Raw genomic sequence first — 17286 nt, 5'->3', positions numbered from 1 at the left:
GATGTGTGCTGCCATGACCAAAATCTTTTCACATGAGTATGGCCTTGGGTCACTTGAATGGCATCGAACCAAGGATGGTATGGTTGGCAACCCATCCATCTCACCAGAGGTTGCCAATTATATGAGTGGTCTGCATTGCCAGAAGGTTGGTTTGTTACATTGTCTTGGGTACAATTTTTTATTTTTATCAGGTTAAAGCTGGCTGCGAAGCAACCAGTGCATGTGCCGTCACAGCGGTAGGTCATTGCACAAAGTCCATATTGAATGACCTGATAAGCATGAGTGGACAGGATATTATTGGCAGGCTTTATGATTTTAACCACCACCCGGAAAATTGGGCTTTGAAGCAATACAGCCCTGCCTCTAGAAAAGATGCCGCCAAACTCCATGAGTGGGGTGGAGGGTTGACACGTTGGGCATTGCACGCAATATATACAATATCTTTTCTGTGCTTGCTGCGCATTGACGAAGTCCTGAAAATTCGACGGTCCCACATCGAAATTTGAGGCGATCTCATAATTCTAACATTACCCTTCCGAAAAACACATCAATACGGCCGTACGTTCTCTGTTCATATTCCCTAGATCACCTTACAAATTATATTCACAGGGATAAAGCCATTTTATCTACACATGCTTGATGAGGCAGATGCCCACCTCTGTCCTGTCCGTGCACTCGCTGATTGGATCAATACCACTGCCATCGCCAAGGGCTACATCTTTCACAAAATAGGATCAGGTGAACGGCCTGTCACCAAGGACTCTCCAATGGTCTGTTTCATTGCTATTTAACTTCCCTACTTTGTTACTAATATTTTATTTTATCTATAGACCTCTGAACAGTTTCTGGAGCTCTTTCGTAACAATCTTCTTGATATTGGGATTGACCCATCCCCTTACGGAACCCACTCATTTTGACGTGGTGGTTGTCAGTACCTGGCGTCAGAACGTTGTTGGCCTCTACGCACGATTTGTGACTGGGGTGGCTGGAGCGTTGAATTTTCCAGCATGACAATTGTTAAGTATCTTATTTCGTGGAATGACAACCCAACAGAATCACACGAGGACTTTTTCAACCCAAGGCGAGCCCCAACCGTAAAGTGCCCGTGATGCGGACGTTCTTGTGCTTGTGCATAAGAATTATATATGTTGTATTAGGCAGGAGGCTACAGATCTAACTACGAAAAGCTTTATGTACTTCATTCAATCTTCACCATCTGATTCTACACCAGAAATCCCTTTGAGTAAACGATATGTCTTCGCAATATCTGAAGGCTTAGTTTTAATGTGAGAAACCCAGTTCTTTTTGTACAAAAAGAAAGATGGGAAGTTGGCGGCGTACTCCGCCCTTGCGTGTTCAGCTGTGGCCTGGTCTTCATCCTTGCGAAGCTCCGAAAGTTGTTGGACGATCTTTGTGAAGCAAAGCCGCTCCCCATTATGTGAGAACTCATCCCAAAATTGGGTGTGCGTTCCTTGGCAGTAGCGATGCACAACGACCTGTTAAGTTGACTTTCAAACGAACAGCATTGAGAGACCTAAAAAAAAACTTACCTTCCAGTTGAACCACTTGCTCTTCATACCATGCCATTGGCGTGGCTTCCATGGGCTTCCACGGTTATAATTCATATAGACGTCCTTCCAGTAGACAATGGGTATTGGGTGACCCTTGATCTCCAACACCGATGTGCCACCCCAATTGGGAGTGGTATCATCCCACATTCGGTTGAGGCCAGCAACGTTGTCAGCAAAGCCAGTTAGTGGTGGAGAGCCAACGTCCGCCTCCGTGAATGTGAGCTCAGTACCGTCACCTAGTATGATCGTGCATGTCAGAGCAGAGCTGGGGGTTGCAGCCGAAGTGGAGATTTGTGCAGCTGAGGTGGCTGGATGGGGTTGTACTGGCTGTTTGTTTGGGGCTGTGATGTGCTCAGATGGCAAGGGAGGGGCAGATGGAGGGGTGGCTGTCAGGGAAATGGTAATGCAGTCACTGGCCATGCCAGCGCTCATGTGAGAGAGGCGGTGATTGAGTTCTTCGATGTGTGCGTTGGTGAGCTTGAGGTTTTCCTGTAGCGCCAGGTCGCCACCAGCCTGCGGCAGATTAGAGATAAATGTTAGTTGAGAATATGAATCACGCACCATTCTTTTTGCGAGAGCTTTCTCTGCTGCTAACTTTCGGGCTGCCAATGGAAAGTAGGGATGGGACTCCACAATTTTTTTTGCCTGTGAAGAGCTTGATTCAAAAAGCGAAAAGAAAAGACGGTGAAGACGTACCCAGCTGAGCAGCTGCTCTCGTTCGCATGCCATTTGCTTGCTTTGGCCACTTTCGGTCTCTGTTGGGAGAAGGTGAGTGATGGGTGTGGCCATTGGTGACCTGCTGAACATCTCCTCGGCGTGTTTGGTTGATCTCTTTTTTGTCTTGGTCGGCTTCGAGACGGCTCCATACCTTGTGTTGAGATGGGCTCTTCGCGCCCTGGGAATTGTCCTGTGGTCACAGTAATAAATGTCTTGGGGGATGGGGGTGACATGGATTCACTCACCTATCCCAAGCATCGGAATCCCCACTGAACTTAGCGAGCCTCTCTCGCATTGTTTTCATGTTTCCAGAATGCGGGATGGCAAAAACTTTTGCACCATTCTTGCAACATAGATCTGGAGATGCCTTTGCCATGACTGTTGTCGTAAAGTTAGCATGTTGAAGTCAAGGAAACGGCGAGTGTAGCTCACATTCGCATGTAACAGACCTGCCGCTTCCCATTGACAATCTCACCTGGAAATGGAAGGCTTTGCTCCCCCTCATCATTGGAGTTGGAGTTGAGTGGTGGGTCATCGACATCCATGGAGTCGACGTCTTGATCGACGTCCATTGCTTCGACTTGTGGTGAGGCCATGCCGGTACCGTAGACAAGAAGGGCAGTGGCGAGTAATCCAAGGGTGACGGCGAGCCAGCAAGGGCACGTCACTTCCGAGACGAGCCATGGTAGGCGGGCACTGATCTGTTTCAAGGCGGAGAGGCTGACGGTGGGCTCGCAGATCGATCTGTGCAATAGAGATCAGAGATAAAGCGGCGAGGAGCGACGGAGGGGATAGGAAAACAGCAGCAAAGGCTGTGACAGGCTACCAAAAAGAGGGAACACAGTCCTGGGAACCGAGGAATGGTCCCTACCCTGACTTGGCGGGGGACGGCTCTTTCTGCATGACTTTGAACCGTCTATTCTCAGTAAGAAGGTTGGCGGGAACTCCACGGTAGGATTTGCATTTGCACTTGTGCCGTTGACGGTCTGGACTCTCACAGGCCTTCTTCCGCATCTTCGGTCACGGCTTCAACACCTCCTCAACTTGGAGTATATCTATCTCTTTGGGTGCTGTGCTACTTGGAGGTTGCAATTTACTCTCAACTCAATAGGAAGCCATGTATTGTGTGAAGCAAAAGCCACCAGCCACAGTCCATCATAAAAATCAACACAGATAATGGAATATTATTGTAAGTTCTTGCTCAATTTCTACATTCTGGGGTTCATAGAAATTATTTAGTTAGTGAGAAACACAGGCCCCATTTTTGCAAAGCTCCACATTGACATTCCCGCTCATCACAAGCTTTTTGGAGTGTCATCACCAAAAAAAGACAAAGCATGTCATATTTTTGTAAGTTCTTGCTTGATTTCTACATTCTGAGCCTCGTAAAAACCGTCTAGTCAGTGAGAAACACGGACCTCATTTTTGAAAAGCTGTGCATCAATTTTCCAACTTGTCACAAGTTTTTTGGGAGGTCATCACTAAAAAATGCAGAGTGTGTCGTATCATTGTAAGTTCTTGCTCAACTTTTACATTCTGTGGCTCATAGGACCACCAAGTTAGTGTGAAAAACAAGCCCCATTTGTGAGAAGCTGCACATCCAACTCATTGCAATGCATTGGGGGGAGACGTCGCCAAAATTCACAGAATATGTCATATTATTGTGCGTTCTCACTCAACTCTTACATTCTGGCACTCATACAGACCGTCTAGTGAGTGGAAAACGTGGGTTTTTATTTAGAAGCTGTGCGTCGACATTAGAACTCGTCGCAATGCTTTTGGGAGAGACATCACCAAAAAGACACAGAGTACGACATGTAAGTCCTTGCTCAATTTCTATGTTTTGGGGCTCATAGGAACCGTCTAGCTAGAGGGAAATGTGCGCCCCATTTGCGAGAAGCTACACTTCAAAGTTTAAACTCGTTGCAATGCTTTCGAACCATTACTATATATATAAAAAAACACAGATAATGCAATATTATTATATTACTGTAAGTTCTTGCTCAATTTTCATGTTCTTGGGCTCATAGAAACTGTCTAGCTAGTGGGAAACATGGGACCTGTTTTTGAAAAGCTGCACGTTGATGTTTGCGCTCGTCGCAAGCTTTTTTTGGGGGTCATCACCAAAAACACAGCATGTCATATTATTATTATTCCAAGCTCTTGCTTATTTTTTATGTTCTGTGGCTCATTAGTTAGTGGGAAATGTGGGCACCATTTTTGAGAAGCTGCACATCTGTATTCAAGCTTGTCTTTTGGGGTCATCACCAAAAAAACACAGTATGTTCATGTGTGATATTTGTAAAACTTGTTGATAATGTGTAAAACATGTTTATAATGTGTGACATACATATTACTAACATCCAAGTGACATGAGATTGCTGAGAGTTTGGAGAAGTGTTCTCTCAGCCGGCAATAAACATAGTGATTTGTGCGTGTCCAAACAGGACTCAGAACGTGAAGCTAAAAAATTCGGCAAACGCCGCCGCGTGATGGAGTGCCGAGAGAAGTCAAACGTCAAAATCCTACCGTGGAGTTCTCGCCAACACTACATGTCTCCCCAAGAAGAGTTGTAAACCTGTGGGTCAGCTGTCGAGCCGCTGGGGCTAACATTTACGCCCCAAGCTCCGACACACCTGCCATCCATGCCGAGGCAACCTCCATCAAAAACCTGTCAAAGCGGAGATTCGTGCCAGATGCCATCAGCATTTCGAACATTTGGCGGTGTAGGAGTCGGAGTAGAATCTTCAAACTCCGGCTAATTAAAGCGCCCGTACTACCGCCCACCTCGCAGCAGCTTGCAGCCTTGATTCGGTTTGTTCCCCCGCTATCTTTTTATAAACTAGGACTTGAATTTTCTCAGAACTGCAACGATGGCAGCTCCAACTTCTGAGGCACCACCAGCATATGCGCGAACGGTCTATGACGAAACTCATCGCGGTGTGTGGCACATGGAACCATCCATCCAGAGCATGGCCAATAGCGTCAACCTCATCGGATATCTCGACCATCACTCACCTGATACAGATGGTTCCTTTGGTATCTGCCTGGCAGGTGGAGTCGGGAATGTTGTGAGCCAGGTAAGCATGCAGCTTTTAAGCCTCGTGGAATCACGCTAACCTTCCATGAGGAATTAATCGACTCAATCCCAGCTGCGCATCGTCCAGTCGTGAAGACCGATGATGCAGGCCAGACCATCCCTTATATAATGGGTCAACCTTTCAAGGCGATTGGAACGACATTCTTCCCAATCGTTCTGACCAACGCACAGACGCAAGAGCATATTCGACTTGTCCTGCATGCTTTCATGGTTCCAAAATTGTTGATGGGCATGTTTATCGGAAAAGGGACAGCAACGTTTCTCAAGATTGAAGCATGGTCAGGAGGGAGGCCTCGGTTTACCTTTGATTTTAGCGGTGGCCTTGGAGAGATCGAAGTCCAAGGAGTCTAATATCGCTCAATTAGTAGTGTGCTAGGAAGAATGAGATGTGGCAATGCAACAACAATGTACTAAATATCCTGCAAGAATGAGTCATATGAAGCCACCAATTAGATGCAGAGAAAAATACTTACTACATATACAACAAACCAGGCTGTGATAAAGGAGGAAGCCACCAGACCGGTTACCGTGGCTACATTTCATCCTCCTCCTCATCTCCAACGACGTGGAGTATTCCGCCATGACTTGGTTCAGCGTTAGGCACACGCGCATACCATTTGGGGCCAGATGTCATTTCAATGCTAGTATCGTCCACGGGTTTGGCGATTGCATTGCGCCCCGTCGTGGAATAGAGATGGATGAGGAAAAGGATAAACGTGTACAATGCAAAAGCGGAGCTTTTGGAGACAAATCAGTGTGGAGGCTTAATAGTGCCAGGGAGACACACCTGAACATAATGAGGACATATGTGACATGGTCCATCCCGTTTTCATGCACATACTCTAATGCTTCATCTGTGGCGGAAATAAACAGGATACTGTTGAGAAGTTGTCAAAGGTCTTAGGCAAGCCACATCGAGGTGTGGATGTACTCACCCAACGGCCACCATAAGCTAAGTATCAGAAGATATGTGGATATCAGTAATAAAACGAAACAGAGGGAGTTACGTACGAAAGGAGGGAGATGACGGAATGCTTGTGCTGCCGCTGCCTTTCTATCGCTATCGAACAAAGACGTAAACCCAGGACTACGCGTGCTCTCAGCCAGCGTGCGCTCGCTGTGATTATCGTTGTCTGCACCTTCCGGGAAATACTTCGGTATGAAGAAGCAGACTTCGACGATACGAGCCAAACCAGCCACCATGAGGGTGTATCCACACATTGCGTGAACCTAAAAAAAAACTTGTGAGGTCCTGTAGGCTGTAGCAACAAGAAAAGAGAGCTAGCTGACCTTGGTCGAGATCATGAGGGCTTGAACGTGGTCTGACATGGCCCAGCCTGTCAGAATGATTCTGGTCGACGGTTCAGAGTCGGGGAAATATCAGAACTCATCTCATACATTACCGCAGGGACAACATTGCGCTTGAAATATGATAAGACCATTGGATGGTGATTTACAAAAATCGGAACCGACCTGATTATTTCTTGACAAAAAAATGCCGAGAATTCCACCTGTCCACCCTAATTTAAGTTTAGCTTGGCCACAGGAAAGAATGAGACAGAGCTTGAAACATACAAAGGACCCCAAGTATCCTACGCCAGACTCCAGTTAAGAGTCAAAGAAAAGAATCAAGCAAAGGCCTACGTGTGCTGCATGTCTTCAACAGTCCAGACTCCACCGTCATGCTCGGTAAAGGTGTTGACTGCACGTACTTCACGTCAGTGGTCATTCATCGTTTTTGACAGACCTACTAATTCCCTGTTAAAAAAGGGCGTGTGAATCGGTGTGCACCTACTTATTGGTGTCGGAGACGTACCCATATCATAATAACCCTACACAAAATATGCTTTTAGCATTCCAATGGAATAAATATGTCTGTCTTACCACGAATCCCACCACTCCGGGCTCCGACCGCTTCGTCGTACCCAAGACTCTCCAACAAGCAAGATAATTACCATAATTATAGCGTGAGCAATAAAACTGCTGCCCATCGTATAATGGGCTATACATTGCTCTTGATGAAGTTGAAGTTGAGATAACGAGGTAGGTTCGACGGAAAAAGTCTCCTCACCCAAATAATCACTCGAACAATAACCTCGAAATGTAATAATGCCGAACAACATTTGCGTCCAGCCAAGTATTGGGTATAGTTTTCCAATGATACCATGAGCAACAACCGCATATGGCCTGATCGACTTTTCATGGATGTGAAGCTTTAGGTAGATTCCAAGGATGAGTTGGCCAATAATTGGAACCAAAAGTATCGACGCGAACGTTCCATGCGCCGACCTCGGGAACATGCGGCCCTTATGAGAGTGACCTAGGATGTAACCGCCAAAAGTCAGCGCGAAGCCTGTGGCCTGTTGTGCATACTGAAGGTCAGTAACATGCTATAGTAGGACTGGCATGGCAGGAACGCACCTGAAGTGGGACATGCCATCGACTTCGAGTAATTCCCAGCACCATTCCAATCGGGAACAAAACGCCCCAGACTATGGCCTGCAGAGCGATGTGTATCCATAGTATAGCATCTATGGGTGCTTGAGCTTGTTCTTCCGATATTTCGTCATGGTGAGAGTGAGCGATCACGACCTTTGTTAACAGACACAGACATATAATCGTCAACAGAGTCTTTGAATGCTGTATTGAGTGAGCGCCCATTGCAGCGGCCACCAGGCCTCCAGCGGGATCGTTGTAACAAGTTGTGAGTTATCAAAATTGACCGTAACCCAAAAGCAACCCAAAAGGACCCAAATTACATCAACAGGTAATCAAGAAACCACCGACTCTATCATAAGTAGTCTACCAGTCACCGAAGCGTGGCCGACGAAGAACAGCCCAGACCTCATCAAAGAGCGTCTCTTTGCTGCTCCAAAAACCGTACAATATCTCTCGCAACCTTGCTCTCCTTCTCCCCATCCACACTACCACCACTAACAACAGCAAAAAACGCTACAAACTCGCGAGCTTGGTCCACGAGTCTGTTCAGCTTGATCCTGTCACTCCCTTTCCCTCCAACGCCACCAGACGGTGTTGGCAGACAGGCAAGGATTGCAGTCTGGTTAACGGGGCTTCCACGCATGAGTAACCCGAAGAGGACCGCAAGATGGCCACGAAGGAAGGAAGCATCAGCTTCGGCGTTCAGTTCGGGTTCTGGAGAAGGCGCGGGATCAAGTTTGGGCGCTGGGACCGTATTTGAGCTGGGAGGCTGCTGTTGGATGTAAAGGTGCATTAGGACTTCGAGGGCGGTGATAGCATTCGGACATGTGCAGTTGTGGAGGCAGCTGCGCCTCCTTAATGTGCAGGAAGGATCCAGACCTGTGATATTACCAGACGTTATGAGTATCAAAGCTACAATAAAATGAAATAAATTTACGCGTTTCCCTCAAGACGTCTTTAGCACTTGGGGCAACCTGAACTAAATTCGTCAGTAAACCAAGGGACAAACACAGCTGATCCAAGGCGTGTGTTTCCTCTCGATCTTTGTTGTGAGCAACAGACCCTGAAGAGCCTTCAGCCGCATCTTCGACCTTTGGCATTATGTCGACCTCCTCTTTCACTCGAACTGCATCCCTGCCTTGCATCATTCTTCTGCCTGCTTGCGCACTGGTCCGCATCAAAAGGTTCATCGCACAAGTATTCTGTACCACCTTTTCCCCCCACAGCTCGTCTCCGTGCGTTAGGTTGACAAGAACTCTCAGCGTGATCTCCAGGCAGTTACGTACGGAATCTATGAGCCATGTACCGGATCAGAGATGTATGAAGTGGATGAAGTCAAAGTAAACGACGTACGTCGATCCAAAGCATCATTCGCCATCTGATTCTCGGCACAAACACCCAGCGCCACCAGATCGTCGACTAGCCACTCATCCCGAGCTTCGTCCATGATCTGAGCGTTGAGATCTTCTCCACTCAGGACCCCCTCTTCAAGGCCGTCAACATCTTCATCCGACTCCCATTGGCTCAATAAATATGTATCCAAAAGTTTCAAGTGATGGTAGACACCAAGATAAGGTACTTCCTGCATTGCCTCACGCCATCGGAGGTGGAGCGATGACGCCAAGGATCCTGGGGAAGAAGATGAAATGGATGTTGAGGAAGCCAACGATGCTCGCAGTGAAGCGAGAAGCGTTGGAAAGCGTCTTGTTGGGATTAACGAGGGTGAAATAGCCTGAAGGGTTTGAGTGATCAAAAGTGATGTCGATATCTAACGATTTTGTCAGCAAAACTGACTAGGATTTGGCAAGTTATGAACGTACGGGTGTCTCGGAGGGGAATAGACCCGAGTCCGTGGCAATGGCTTTGTAAATTGTACTCAACTATCCAATCAAAAATCCAAAGATTCTCAGAACAAGGCACAAAAATGCATGAGCACGAAAACTAACCGTCCCACGATCTTTCTTTTTGAAACCAAATTTCTTGAACTCCGCATCTCCAAGGTTGCTCTTTGGCCCAACAAGTTTCAGAGGATCGGGATCAGACGTCGTTATTTCTAAGAGCGTGAAGAGGGTATCAACAAAGGAACAAGGTTTATGATCGCCTTGTTTTTGCTCTGTTGACGACGATGTGGGATCGACAGTTTGGGTTGATGGGCGGCGCTGCGCTAAATCAGCTAGCGAGGTTGCATCACGGGCAACGAGAGAGGCGAAAAAGACTAGAAGAGTATCCAAGATCTGAAATTAATTTTCAGTAAGTGAGGGCAGCTGGACCGATGTAAGCACCTTGTCGCGTCCCTTGCCCCCGCCCGCATCTAAAAAGAGGTCCCAAGTATGCCGAAAAAAGTCCGTTGCCTTTGCTTTTCGCGAAAATTCCGGATTACAGAGCTTGGTTGTGATTTCAAGGGCGCTGGTGTTCAGAGTTAGTAAATGAAAAGAAACGCAGGATAACGAGTCGTCTCACCTAGCTCTTCGCAACTCAATCCCCCCGCTTGGATCCATTCCCTCGAAGAGGTACCCAACCTCATCCAAGAAACGTCGACTTTCACCTTTATTCCTCAACTCTGTGATGCTCTTCAAAGGATTCATTAATCCATTTGGCAAAGGCGGTATGGGCCGTGCAGACGCAGGGAGGACCCTTGATTTCCCTTTGTTTCTCTTGCTTGGCGATGCATCGGGGGTGGCAGAATTCGACTTCTTGGGAGTAGGAGGGTCGAATGAATAGGGATCGTCTTCAGAATTGTCGACTCCCCATCGAGTACGCAAGGAAGAATATGATTCGCGCGTTAAATAATCGTCTTCTTCCTGTTCAAGGTCGTGGAGCGCATCGGCGGGGAGGCTTGAGGATGGTAAGGCTACAAGGAATGAGCGCGATTTCCCTGCATACGTTCGGGTGGTTGTTTGAACGGGAGCATGAGCAGAGAAAGGTAGGGCATTAGCAGAGTCCCCGATGTTTACGTCTACAGTGCTTGATTTCCGTTGAGGAGATGAGGAAGGAAAGTTGGGAAGAGATGGAGTTCTGTCAAGAAAATTGTCGTTTGTGAATTGGCTGTCAATTGACGACTCTGTCTTTGACCGTGCTAGCATACGTTTTGCCAGCTTCTTAGAAGATGGCGATGGAGAATGTGTGGGAGTAACAGCGGCAAAAATCTGGGATAAATCCCTTGCAAGCTTTGGGGGTTGGGATGGTGAGGCAGTGGGTGTTGAACGAGGAGACGGTGAATCCGTACTTGGTTTTGATTTTTTGGGTGTACCATATGTCATTAGGACGGTAGGTTTGCGTAGTTGTGACGCATCGACGTTCGCTTCGGGGGTCAGAGAACGCTGCTCAGGCTGCTCCGTGCCAACCTTTTGTCGTTTCTTCGAAGAGTCATCCTGATCCACGACAGAACTTTCTTCGTCCTTCCGCCCGCGCTTTAGTGACCGTTTGCCATACGTTTTTGCGTTGTACGTTGAGGAGCCGTAAGTTGTTGGCATAGTAGTAGGCCAAAGCTCTCAATAAAGAGGTGGTGACGCTGAAAGCAGACCCTGAAATTGTGACAGACGCGTGACGCACGCGAATGTCACGCCAAGTTCGTTGAACCACACCAGAGACGACGAGCAAAGGATGGAGACACTGCAAGCAAGGACCGACTCTTTTGCGAAGACAAAGCGCGTCAAGAACCCCTCAAAACCTTCTTCATATGTTACTCTCAAATGGCCACATCTCAGCAATTTCAAGGCGAACGCAGATACTCTTGCGGAGGCAGGCTTCTTCTATGCCCCCAGCTACGATGATCCTGACAATGTAACATGCTTCGTCTGCGGGAAAGAATTAAGCGGATGGGAGACGGAAGACGATCCGTTTGACATCCACTGGGAGAAATGTGGGAAACGATGTTGTTGGGCGAGCGTTAGATGTGGACTGCGAGGCGATATGGATCGATATGGCAGGTAAATAGTACTCCTCTCACCCGAACAGAATTCAAATGATATTTAGGTTTACTTTTCCGGATAAAACGCGTCTCCCCACGTCTAAAGTCATGGAGAAGGCGAGGCAGGAGACTTTCTCAGTCGGAGGAGGTTGGATTCACGACGAAGTCAAAAGCCATGGTGCCAATTCAAAGAAGGTACTCAAGAACTTTACGCGTCATAACCGCTCCTGACTTCTGTAGATGGCTCTGGCAGGCTTTGTTTGTACGCCTCAGCACGTTGGTGACGACCTTGCAACTTGCATGTATTGCCATATATCATTGAGTGGTTGGGATGAGGAAGATAATCCATTGTAAGTCATTTTCATTGATGTCGATTCTATAAATTCAAATACGTTCAGGGAGGAGCATCGTAAACGAATGAAGCAAGGACAAATTTGCCCCATGTTTTCGAATAGTTCCCCAGACCCAATTCCTGCCAAACCGTCATCAAGGACTCAATCTACGAAACCTCCTTCAAAACCTCAGTCACGCACCGCCTCAAGATCGAAAACCACAACTCACCAAGACGTACTCATGCCCACCAAAACATATGACGGAGACCCAGATGCTGGATCTGATTCTGAGTCTACTGCGACCAGACGCGTCGTTGCAAAGACCCCTCGAAAAGGTCGCTCCACCTCTGGCTCTAGCAAGTCATCGGCTAAAACACCTGCCCGAAGTCACACTCGAAGCACCAGCAGGTCGGGATTGAGGGATGTCATGGAGGATGATGAAACGGAAGCTGAGGAGACTATTCTAGCCCCACCTCCGACGGTCAAGAAGAGAACGAGGTCAAGGTCCAAATCGGTAGCTAGGAACGCGACGGAGGATGAGGAAGTGGAGGATGAGGAGGCTATTCCAGCACCACCGCCGACTGTCAAGAAGAATGCGAGGTCGAGATCTAGGTCTGTAGCTAGGAACGCGACGGAGGATGAGGAAGCGGAGGACGAGGAGGCTATTCCAGCACCACCCCCGACTGTCAAGAAGAATGCGAGGTCGAGATCTAGGTCGGTAGCTAAGAACGTCGTGGAGGAGGTAATAACGGCTGAAGCAACTATTCCACCGACTGTCAAGAAAAATGCGAGGTCGACAGCCAAGGCAGTTGCTAGATCCGAGACACCAGATCAGAGCGAGGCGGGAGATCATGACGACCCAGTACCGAGGAAGACTTCGTCTCGTACCAAGGCGAAAGCGAAATTGACACCAACAGGTGATACGGAAGACGAGGTTCCTCGTAAACCTTCTCGATCCAAATCCAAGCCACCGCCACCGCCGGCTGAAGCAGTAGAAGACACAGCTACCCGCAAGCCATCTCGTACCAAGTCAAAGATGAAGATATTTGATGAGGAAGAAGTAGTGGAGCCAGGACGGAAAACCCGACCCGTATCAAAGGCGAAGCCCGCACCTCCTCGAGAACCAACTCGCACTAAAGCAACGCCCGCGGCCACAACGTTAGTGGAAGAAGAATCCTCCGAGCTTGAGCAACCTGAGATCATCGTCAAACCATCCAAAAAGGGGTCATCTTCCACTAAATCAAAACCAAGTCACAAGGAGCAAGTTTCTGCAGCAGATTTGTTTCTTGATGACGACGACGATATGGGTGGCTATGTGTCCCCACCTCCCAAGGTCGCTTCAACAGTGGAGCTGCCCCCTTTGTTTATCCCCAAGCGGGGAGAGAAGGCGAAGACCACGTCTGTGGAACCAGAAACAGGAGCGACACGGCCTGTGGAGAAAGAGAGGAAGAAACCGGGGAGACCGCCAAAATCCAAGGCGAGAGCGCCTTCTCCTGCCCACATTGCGCCTGCGGAAGAGGAAGAATGGCCTGTTGAGAACCATCACGCTCCCCTTTCTCCTGCCTCGAACAACGCCCCCCACTCGGCTGCTAGGGAGAAAGCACTTACCAGTAAAGATAGCGGAAAGCTTGACGAAGGAAGAACGGTTGTTAATGTATCGACGGACGATGAGGAGGAGAAGGAGATTGATCATGCGAAGAAGGCAAAGAAGATAAATCTGGGAGTCGAAGGCAAGGAGAACGCGAGGGTATCAAAGCAAGTCCCGCCCCTAGCCGAAGCTGTCGTTGCAGCAACGAAGAAAGAGAAGAAGCAAGAGCTATTTTCACCGGAAACGCCTATCGTTCATGCCCCACCAAAATCTCCCGAGGCTGAGGGTGAAGACGTCCAAATGAACGATGTCGACGCAGAGATTTCGGAGGGGCAAAATATGGCACCGCAAACGCCTCCTCGAGCTACTCCTCAGGCCCTTCCTACTACAACGCTACCTCCACCACCGACCGTCTCCACAGATCCAGAGCCTATCCTCATACCGGCATTATCCAAGCTTCCATTCACACCTCTTCACACACTCACGGAAGCGGAGCTCGATATGACTGTAGAGGAGTGGATCCGGTATCAAATGGAGGTGGAGTATGACAAGTTCAAGAGAGACGGAGAAAGGGAGCTATTGAGATTCAAGAAGCGGGCGGAGGACGTCAGAAAAATCATCGATGGTCTTTGATGCTGGGTTGGTCGATGTCGATCTTTGAATTCTTTCGACACTAAAGATGTCGCTCTCGCTTCTATGGATGCAATGTCCGACGGTGCCCTGAGCTCAACTAGAATTCCGGTCGTCCGCTGCTTGAGCAAGCCTGGAGCTTTGCTCGTGGAAAGAACGGTCACCAGACTACGTAAAGCGTGATATTTATTTTCATAAACGATGTTATTCCACCGCAAGGCGGGTCACTGTAGCTGTGAGATGAGACATGCTTTAACACTGAGGAACCACGCCTAGCGTTGGCGGAACTATATGGCAGTATTTTTTTTTCCGACATAAAATTCTGCGCGTCCACATGTGGCAGGACGCGAGGCTCCACAACCGGCATTTGCCAGTTCACTATAGTACTCAACGTTTACTCAACGTTCAACGTTCAACATATTCAACGTTTTCAACCTCAACATGTCAGCATTTGTCGTTGGTCCGAACCCTCCATTTGATAAACTTGATGGCTCTCTTTCCATAGGTGAGCTTTTACCTTCAAGCTCGATTTGATTTAAAGTCAGAATATTTACTCAATTAAAGAAAGTACCCCCATATTATCTTCCGAGCCACAAATTCAAGACTTCTACGAGACGAATACCGTTGATGCTGCCCGTCGCCGTATTGATCAGGACATCGAGAAAATGGAAGGGGCCATCCGAGCGCTCAAGTCTCGCCGCAATAGCTTAGCTGCCATATCGCGTCTCCCCCCTGAAATACTCTCCAAGATATTCGTTTGTTGCGCAGCCACTTACGAGCTCCCGCAGCTCACTATGAATTGGGTTAAAATCACTCATGTCTCACGCCATTGGCGAACGGTGGCTATCGGCTGCCCTCACTTATGGACAATGCCTGTTTTCGCGCGACCGAGGTGGGTGGAAGAGATGTTGAAGAGGTCCAAAATGGCTCCTCTTGTCATTGATGCCCGGCTTGCACACATGGCGGGCCCAAAATATGAAGCCATTCAACTGGCCATGAACCACATTTCCCGTGCACGGGAGTTGTACTTGGATTCCTCGAGCGCATGGTTTGGAAAACTTTTCTCGAGTGTCCCCAGAGCAGCGCCCATGCTTCAGACCCTCGTGCTGTCTACTTCGACAATGCATTCTGCAGAGCCGTTTCTTGACAACTACTCCATTCCTCCAGAACTCTTTAGTGACAACTCCGCTCAGCTCCGACGCCTCGAACTATCACATTGCAACATCAATTGGACATCCCACCTTCTCAGAGGTCTTACACACTTAAAAATTCACAATACTACTCCAGGAACTAGACCGTCTACACTCCTTTTTCTCGATGTTCTAGAGCAACTTCCAACCCTCACAGTACTCGACTTAAAGGACGCTCTTCCCCATGTTGCTGATGGCTCTTCGACGGTGTCATACAAACGCAGGGTTGAACTGCGCTCATTGACAAATCTACATCTCTCGGGCTCTAATTACGACTGCTCTGCTGCATTGAGGCATCTATCTGTGTCATCCATTGCCACCCTCAAGCTATATTGCCGAAGCACAGCGGTCTCTGAAGCTGATTTCTCCAGTATCCTGACCTTTGTCAGCGGCTTCTGGGAACCAACAGCTAACATATTGAGTGCAAAACCACCCATCCGCAGTCTCAAAATCGTGGGCGATGATTCAACGGGCTTCAGTTTACAAGCTTGGCCTACCATGTTGTCGTTTGAAAGGTTATCTGGAGGTTTGGATCTGAATCTGCCGCCTCCCATAGATTTAGGTTTCCATTGGTCTTCAACCATTACGCCCGGAATTTGGAATAAGGTAATCGGAGAGACCTGTGCTGCTTTACCTTTGGAGCAGCTCACCTCGTTGGACGTTTCCGCAAGCCAGATGACAGAACAAACGTGGTTGAGGAGGTTTGGGAAGCTTACACATCTAAGATCCATACGTGCACAAAGGATGGCCGTACACACGCTTCTGTCAGCCATGAATGCTGAGCCTAGTACTACCACCGGCGCAAGTGTGCCCACGAATTCATCGACGCGGAAACGCTCACGCAATCGGAGAAAGATCATGCCACCCGCAGTCTACTTTCCCTCCCTACTCCATCTTACAATTGAAGACACGAGTTTTGATTCAGGTTACGATGACGAATATGCCGAGCTGGAGGATCTGAAGGACTGCCTGATACAACGTTACGAGAGGAAGGCCGAAGTGCGCAAGCTGACGCTTTCTCAATGTGATCGCCTGACGGCAGAGCATGTCGACGAACTTAGAGAAATTGTTGTCGATGTAATTTGGGATGGGTTGGAGACAGGTTTTACCGAATCGGACGTCAGTACAGATTATCATGGCCATCATTTTGGATTCATGGGGGACTCGGATATCGATGATCACATTTATGATGGCTTTGATTCGGATGATGACTACTCATCTTTCCCTTTCTGAAGCTCTATACTAGTCTTAGTGGTCTTTCAGAGAGTCAATTCAGGCTGAACGTTGAACAAGTCACAACCTGAAAGAAACCACGAGTCAAGATCGTTGAACAGAGGTTAAGCATGCCCGTTCAAGCGTTTCGGATAGTCGACTCTGATCCAGAAGCGTCTCTCAGTGATCCAAGAGCAATTTGGAAACACTGGAAAGAGAGGGTCTTATAGGACATATTATGGTACGTGTTTGCCGATCGCTCTTCCGCCCTGTTTGACTTGATCCGTTCGCTATATAGCATTACTGGAATTTATCGCTGGACTTGTTCTAATTCTGGGACTTGCTCAATATCCGCCCTTCTATCAGGACAGTGGTGAGCAGTGGTGAGCCCTCCTACATTTTCAAATCATGAAAGGGGGTTCCTAACGAGAGTCTTTAGGTTTGAACATCATGCAAAGACTCATTGAGCCTTTGCAGGCCTTTGTTGGTTCTTTTGGGCGTTGTATTCATGTGTGTGTCTCCAGCCCTTTGACCCGGCTGCTTAACCTTTTTTCACGTCGGCTCTAGACATTGGTATAGCAACCAACGGAACTCAAA

General features: G+C 48.1%; 8 protein-coding genes across 8 annotated transcripts; 5 read left to right on the top strand and 3 right to left on the bottom strand.

Moving 5' to 3' along the window:
- Positions 1–632: 632 nt before the first annotated feature.
- LACBIDRAFT_305214 (uncharacterized protein) lies at positions 633–917 on the top strand (the record flags this gene model as incomplete). The annotated part of the gene is made up of 2 exons (XM_001875055.1): positions 633–770; positions 831–917. The coding sequence occupies 2 exons, from the start codon at positions 633–635 to the stop codon at positions 915–917; spliced, it is 225 nt and encodes a 74-aa protein (XP_001875090.1).
- Positions 918–1202: 285 nt separating this feature from the next.
- On the bottom strand, positions 1203–3302 carry LACBIDRAFT_321655 (uncharacterized protein; the record flags this gene model as incomplete). The annotated part of the gene is made up of 7 exons (XM_001874479.1): positions 1203–1496; positions 1551–2084; positions 2133–2216; positions 2268–2478; positions 2534–2666; positions 2764–3032; positions 3160–3302. 7 exons carry the CDS (start codon positions 3300–3302, stop codon positions 1203–1205), a joined length of 1668 nt encoding a protein of 555 aa, XP_001874514.1.
- Positions 3303–3625: 323 nt separating this feature from the next.
- LACBIDRAFT_305212 (uncharacterized protein) lies at positions 3626–4206 on the top strand (the record flags this gene model as incomplete). Its single annotated transcript, XM_001875054.1, has 5 exons — positions 3626–3638; positions 3722–3798; positions 3852–3951; positions 4002–4105; positions 4156–4206. The coding sequence occupies 5 exons, from the start codon at positions 3626–3628 to the stop codon at positions 4204–4206; spliced, it is 345 nt and encodes a 114-aa protein (XP_001875089.1).
- A 955-nt stretch (positions 4207–5161) lies between these two features.
- On the top strand, positions 5162–5739 carry LACBIDRAFT_305211 (uncharacterized protein; the record flags this gene model as incomplete). Its single annotated transcript, XM_001875053.1, has 2 exons — positions 5162–5368; positions 5419–5739. The coding sequence occupies 2 exons, from the start codon at positions 5162–5164 to the stop codon at positions 5737–5739; spliced, it is 528 nt and encodes a 175-aa protein (XP_001875088.1).
- Positions 5740–6073: 334 nt separating this feature from the next.
- Positions 6074–7992, bottom strand: LACBIDRAFT_152078 (uncharacterized protein; the record flags this gene model as incomplete). The annotated part of the gene is made up of 14 exons (XM_001874478.1): positions 6074–6125; positions 6176–6265; positions 6302–6318; positions 6400–6448; positions 6542–6618; positions 6679–6739; positions 6787–6809; positions 6862–6908; positions 6964–6980; positions 7033–7099; positions 7201–7220; positions 7273–7402; positions 7460–7748; positions 7810–7992. Coding segments are annotated over 14 exons (1122 nt in total), but the record flags the coding sequence as incomplete, so codon positions are not given.
- Positions 7993–8236: 244 nt separating this feature from the next.
- On the bottom strand, positions 8237–11300 carry LACBIDRAFT_305209 (uncharacterized protein; the record flags this gene model as incomplete). The annotated part of the gene is made up of 7 exons (XM_001874477.1): positions 8237–8706; positions 8765–9118; positions 9181–9595; positions 9648–9707; positions 9774–10061; positions 10110–10233; positions 10288–11300. The coding sequence occupies 7 exons, from the start codon at positions 11298–11300 to the stop codon at positions 8237–8239; spliced, it is 2724 nt and encodes a 907-aa protein (XP_001874512.1).
- Positions 11301–11429: 129 nt separating this feature from the next.
- LACBIDRAFT_291996 (uncharacterized protein) lies at positions 11430–14290 on the top strand (the record flags this gene model as incomplete). The annotated part of the gene is made up of 4 exons (XM_001875052.1): positions 11430–11756; positions 11803–11932; positions 11978–12087; positions 12136–14290. The coding sequence occupies exons 1-4, from the start codon at positions 11431–11433 to the stop codon at positions 14288–14290; spliced, it is 2721 nt and encodes a 906-aa protein (XP_001875087.1). The 5' UTR covers position 11430.
- A 438-nt stretch (positions 14291–14728) lies between these two features.
- LACBIDRAFT_305207 (uncharacterized protein) lies at positions 14729–16710 on the top strand (the record flags this gene model as incomplete). The annotated part of the gene is made up of 2 exons (XM_001875051.1): positions 14729–14792; positions 14852–16710. 2 exons carry the CDS (start codon positions 14729–14731, stop codon positions 16708–16710), a joined length of 1923 nt encoding a protein of 640 aa, XP_001875086.1.
- Positions 16711–17286: the final 576 nt, after the last annotated feature.

The sequence above is a fragment of the Laccaria bicolor genome, genomic scaffold (genome assembly GCF_000143565.1).
Source record: "Laccaria bicolor S238N-H82 LACBIscaffold_2 genomic scaffold, whole genome shotgun sequence".
Lineage (NCBI taxonomy): Eukaryota > Fungi > Basidiomycota > Agaricomycetes > Agaricales > Hydnangiaceae > Laccaria > Laccaria bicolor.
This window is presented reverse-complemented; position numbering and strand designations above follow the sequence as displayed.